Here is a 5,692-nt window from a genome sequence, read left to right as displayed (position 1 = left end):
CAAGAGACTCAATAATAATCTTTTACATTTTAATCCTTTAATTTTTTATATTTAGAGCGTTTTTGTGCTGTTGCGCATCCATGTATTTGATAAGCAAACCCGCGTTGTTGTTTTATTTATAGGCGCATATTACTAATGCGCTCTTTAAATAACATAAAGAATATTGCACCATTGACTTTAGAGCAGGTTTTTGTTGGTCAATGCTGTAGTTTATTTTAGTTGCCTCAAAATAGCAACACGCCAACAATGCACCTGAACACACCTCATTTTCAGCCCAGAACGCCCATGGGCACAGAATTGGGCGCTAAAGCATTTTGCTATTTAAACACGTGGCGCTAAACGTGAAAATGATCATTGCGCCAGGTTGAAACTAGCAAAAGACACTTGTGTTGAGCATTGCGCTGGGTGTATGATATAGCCCTTAGGGTGCAACGATCCCAACAACAACCATAATCTCAATAAAATGTCTTCTGACTTTATTTCTATCTTCAAACTAAACAACTTAGCTTGCTAAAAGTTACTCCTCTCCAAACATGAAGGTAAAAGTTAATGAATGTGACAGAGTTTGGAGAATGCAGAAATGAAGACAAACTAATTCTTTATGTGTTTGCTTATATTAAAAACATAATTTGCACTTGTAATCTTACAATATCCATTCTGAATGATCAAGTTTTCCTCATTTTCAGATTTTTTTCTCCCTTTAATCATGTCTGAATCCCCCCTATAACCCTGAATTTAACAGTATTTATTGTAAAATATCTATGATCAATTTTGCAAGATAACAAGATTGTCTGTGGAAACTCTTACAATAAACAAGGCCCAGGGTAACAGTGTTAGTGAATAAACTATATTATCATTTTAGTCGAAGTTTGCAGTATTAGTTAGAGAATCTCTCATCTACTGCTGGATTACATAACTTCACTAAACCTAAAATGATGTTAAACCCAGGATAAAGTGGTTGAGTGAATGTGGTCTTGACTCTGTGTATGAGGTTCATTGTATCAGAGACACTGTAGAAGGACAGAGATCCTTTACTGTGATCCACATACACTCCTATTCTACAGGAGCTCAACACTACAGGGAGTTTAGTGAGTTTGTTATTGTGAATGAATGAGCAGCTGGAGTCTCTGCAGTACAAACTCCAGGACTGATCATTAAATCCAAACCTACACTCAAGACCCTCTCCCTTCCTGCTGATGCTCTTATATGACACTGATATACTCACATTACCACTCCACTCAACCTCCCAGTAACAGCGTTCACACAAACTCTCTCTACACAACACCTGACTCCAGTGATCAAATCTGTCAGGATGATCAGGATACTGATGGTCTGTGTAAGTGCGAGTAGCCGTTCTGTTCCCATCAGACAGCTGAATGATTTTATACACTGTGTTTGAATCCAGTGTGAACTGCTTGAAATCTGGTGAAGATAAACACAAATGACTGCAGCAGTTTAATAAAAAAATCATCATTGCAGATTTATTAATTTTTTTCAAAAACCTACACATTTTTATATTTGTACGTACTCTTTTTTTAACTATCATTTCTCCACAGTTATTATTAGGTTTAAGATTGTTTAATATATGCTTAAATGTCCTCATTACATTTGTACAGTTAGCGTTAATTCAGTTTTATGCCAAAAAGTTGGTAAGTCGTGTCCTTTGTCTGGTAGCAGTAATAAGTTGGAAAAAATGTTCAAAGGTTAATGTTTTGATTCTGAGTCTGAGTGATATCTGCAGCTTACTGATGATTTTACTCAATTCATTCACCTCTTTAACAATAACTGACACGTGTGACCTGAACATAAACATTTTCTGTAAACATTAATAATACTCAACTTATTTTATCTTTTTACTAAAGTATATAAATAAATCAAAGATATAAATCATAAAAGTTTTCAAAGTCTCTTACATTGTAGGAAATCCTCCCTGGTCTTCAGTTCATTAGAAATAACTGAGATATATGTAACTGAAACATAAACAGGCATAGTTATTAAAATTCCCATATCACAATATTAATATATAAATAATATGTGGATAAACACAATGAAACAGAGAGCATAAAACTGATATAAATTCTAACAGCGCTGTTGCTTGTGTGACATTGAAGAGTAAATGAATATGTGCTACTTTACCTTCACCAGATATCTTCTCTATCTCCTCTCTACAGAAATCCTCCAGTTTGTCTTTCAGTTGAGAGAGAGATTTTCTCACATCATCAAAAGAGAGGAGAGAACTGAGAGTAAATCTGTGTGAGACTGAAGACTCAGGAGCTGCAGACAGAGACTGAAAACCCTGAAGAAGAAAAGATTACAAATGCAAAGACAACATAGAGATTCAACATTAACCACATTAAACAGCTTATAATCTTAGTGGCTAAAATAACCACCATGTTAAAATCATAGTCATATAAGAAATAAAGTCTTAAACAGACTCACTGTTTTGTATTTCAGAGTTGTGTTACCTGTAGGAAATGGATGTGATTGTCTGTCTGTGAAAACTGCTTCAGTTCAGCGTCTCTCCTCCTCAGATCATCAATCTCCTCCTCCAGACGCTTCATGACTCCTTCAGCTCGACTCACTGCAGTCTTTTCCTGATCTCTGATCAGTTGTGTCACCTCAGATCGTCTTCTCTCAATGGATCGGATCAGTTCAGTAAAGATCCTCTCACTGTCCTCCACTGCTGTCTGTGCAGAGCGCTGTTAGGACAAACATTACAATCAGATCCATTACAGGTACATCAGTAAAGATCTCCATCACTGGAGGAGAGTCATGAATCTTAAACTGATCTTCAAGCTGTCAGCAGATGTTTTTCTGCTCAAAACTCACCGCATGAGAGTCCACAGCCTCTCTCAGCTCCTGAAGCTCCTTCTCTCTCTCCTCAATTATCTGATGTAATTTTCTCTGTCGCTCTCCCAAAACTCTCTGTAAGATAACAAATAACTATACAACCTCAAAGATATTACATTAAACTGCATGCATGTAATGTTACTATAATGACATTCATGGTTTAGCATATTATTTAGTGCAGTGTCTGAATTCAGTTCATACCTGTTTCTCAGTTCTTTCTGCTACAGCTGTCACAGTATCATGGTTTTTATGTTCGTCCATCGTACACAGATAACAAATGCAGTGTTGGTCGGTGCGACAGTAGATTTCTAGTTGTTTATTATGTTTTGAGCAGATCATCTCATGAAGTTGTCTGGTGGGATTCATCAAATGATGCCTCCTGTCATTGAAGAAATTCTCATGTTGTTTAAGATGATTTTGACAGTAAGACTTCAGACACTCCAGACAGGACTTGACAGCTTTGTATTTTCTCTCAGTACAGGCGTCACACTCCACATCTCCAGCTTCAGCATAAGAGTCAGCAGGAACAGCAGTCTGAAGTTTTGTCTTCTTCAGTTCCTCCACCATTTCAGCAATCATCACATTTTTAAATAAAACAGGTCTTGGTGTGAAGGTTTGTCTGCATTGAGGGCAGATGTAGATTCTCATCTCATTCTGATCCCAGCAGTTTGTAATACAGCTCATACAGTAACTGTGTCCACAGGGAATGGTCACTGGATCCTTCAGGAGATCCAAACACACTGAACAGCTGAACTTGTCCTGAAAAACATGAGCTTCTGCCATATTTCAATAATATACTGACAGACAGAGAGAGAAACAAACTCGCTTGAAAAGTAGTTTCCTGGTTTTGTGTCATGTGCAAAACATGTTAGGTGTGACTCAGCTGCACTTTCACTTTCATTTTTTGGCCAAACCATACGAAGTGTTTGTATTAAATATATTACATGTGCATTCTGATGTAAACTTAAGCAGTGTTTTAAAGATGAAAACATTATAAAAATATATATAAACAAACAGGGCCGCATATGGGCTTACCTGGGCTTAAGCCCAGGGCCTCGGGCTGGAAAGGGCCCCGAGATGCCGGAAAAAAAATAACAACCGCATTTTATAAAAAGTTGATACTCCCTTTACAATGATGCTCAATCGCTTTGCTTTGAATGTCCGTGCGTGAATGCAGTTCCTGCGCAAGAAAATCTCTCACTTACTGTAGGCTACCCTGCAATCATTAGTGAGCTTTTTAAAATTTCTGTCTGAAATATCCATTATTGCATTTCTGATGAACAAAGACGAAACTGAGGACGCGTTTTTATCTTAATATGAAAGACAACGTGTAAACATTCATTAAATGATTCCTCGTTACATTTTAAAGCCAAAATGTACAGAACAGCACACAAAGATATTACACAAAACATTTTTGATAACTAAATCTAATAAATAACTAATTAGATTCTGGCTCGGAAGCCACGGCTAAGTTCAGCGATGCTCTTTCATTTTGAGATTTAGCGTGGCAAGGAAATTAAAGGACGAGAAATTACATATAATTTGTTATTGTAAATTATAAAAAACAAGCTTTATATACACAATTCCTTAAACGGTTTATTTATAACAAGACAACACTTAAAATAATCATTTCATAGACACTATATATGCTTTATTATTTTGCACAGAAATATCTGATTGCTTACTTTCACTTTGATCATCTCTGTATTCACTTGAAACATCTGATGTTTCTTATAACATTTGTTTCAGGAATCTCTTTTCTATCATTTGATAGTTAACACCGACCATATTATTAAATCACAAGAGAGACAATTGTGTCAGATTCGGTAGAGATATTTATATTCGGTGTCATCACCGAAAAAAAACGGCTTACCTGTTTTGTAGCTCAACTTCTGACAAGTTAAGCAACCTTTTTAAATACATTTTAAAACTTATTCTTGTCGAAAAAAATCAGTTTTTTGATGTTTAGTTTGATGAACGCCTAAATATGATCACGCAGAACACCTAGCGCGTTCGGCTAAATTGAATGTGACAGCATGCAACAGCGTAACATCGACACAACGGAAAGCAATCCAAAACTTACAGAACTTAAATTAGATCAGAATTTACCTTTATAATTAATAAAAAATAAAAACAAAATAAAGTCAGAATCAATAAGGTGCAGAACATGGGTGCAAAATGCTTAAATGCGCAGGGGAATAAAACACAAACCACAAATAGTTTAATCAGATAACACTAAATAATCTATCAATTAAATAAAAACAAAGAAATATTAAAATAAATTTTAAAATAACGAAAGTATAGAATTGCCTGTTTTGTCTTTTAAATTGCAGAAACAAAGAGACTTTGCAATGGTTTCTGGATATGGACGTGTAGCCCTGTCACGGGATTTAGGCTATTAACAGACTTTAAAAATATTTATTAAAAGCTACTTTTTCACATATTATTTACTTCGTATTATCATAATAGGATGTGTGAGGATATAACAAAGAAATGAACCCAAGTGCGGACGTGACAAAATGAATGATTTATTGAACAAACAGGGGAAAAAACAAAACCCACGAGGGGGCAAAACTAGGGATGGCTCCCGCGAAACGGACGTTTCGACACTGTGTCGAGATCCCGAAGCGTAAATGTTTCGAAACACTGCTCCGAAATGTGATTCGAAACACCCATGTCACGTGATGAAGTGATTCGAAACACCAAGCGGTGCATTTCACAAGTATTTCGAAAGGTGGCGTACCTGTCGAATCTGCTTCGAATCTTAAACTGACAGGGTAGGAAACAAAACTGACAATACCTCATAGATGCGTTTTTGGCAAGATCAAATACTATAAATTAC

General features: G+C 36.1%; 1 protein-coding gene across 3 annotated transcripts; it reads right to left on the bottom strand.

The window, feature by feature from the left end:
• Positions 1-219: 219 nt before the first annotated feature.
• Positions 220-3,681, bottom strand: LOC135785384 (E3 ubiquitin/ISG15 ligase TRIM25-like). 3 transcript variants are annotated; one of them, XM_073813153.1, is made up of 6 exons: positions 3,052-3,681; positions 2,830-2,925; positions 2,466-2,699; positions 2,137-2,296; positions 1,914-1,955; positions 220-1,422 (listed from the first exon to the last, which is right to left on the bottom strand). In XM_073813153.1, the coding sequence occupies exons 1-6, from the start codon at positions 3,631-3,633 to the stop codon at positions 878-880; spliced, it is 1,659 nt and encodes a 552-aa protein (XP_073669254.1). In that variant the 5' UTR covers positions 3,634-3,681; the 3' UTR covers positions 220-877. The 3 variants fall into 3 exon arrangements, with proteins under 3 accessions (XP_073669254.1, XP_073669255.1, XP_073669253.1); XM_073813152.1 differs by having other exon boundaries at positions 221-1,422; positions 1,914-1,970; XM_073813154.1 differs by lacking the exon at positions 1,914-1,955.
• Between the last annotated feature and the right edge of the window lie 2,011 nt (positions 3,682-5,692).

The sequence above is a fragment of the Paramisgurnus dabryanus genome, chromosome 22 (genome assembly GCF_030506205.2).
Source record: "Paramisgurnus dabryanus chromosome 22, PD_genome_1.1, whole genome shotgun sequence".
Taxonomy (NCBI): domain Eukaryota; kingdom Metazoa; phylum Chordata; class Actinopteri; order Cypriniformes; family Cobitidae; genus Paramisgurnus; species Paramisgurnus dabryanus.
This window is presented reverse-complemented; position numbering and strand designations above follow the sequence as displayed.

Bases quoted from the DNA above. Each gene is read 5' to 3' on its own strand.
- LOC135785384 (XM_073813152.1), bottom strand. From the start codon at position 3,633: ATGGCAGAAGCTCATGTTTTTCAGGACAAGTTCAGCTGTTCAGTGTGT. The intron at 2,297-2,465 runs GTAACACAACTC...TTTCTTCTTCAG, and splicing joins ATCACATCCATTTCCTACAG to GGTTTTCAGTCTCTGTCTGC. The intron at 1,971-2,136 runs GTAAAGTAGCAC...TTTATGTTTCAG, and splicing joins AGAGAAGATATCTGGTGAAG to TTACATATATCTCAGTTATT.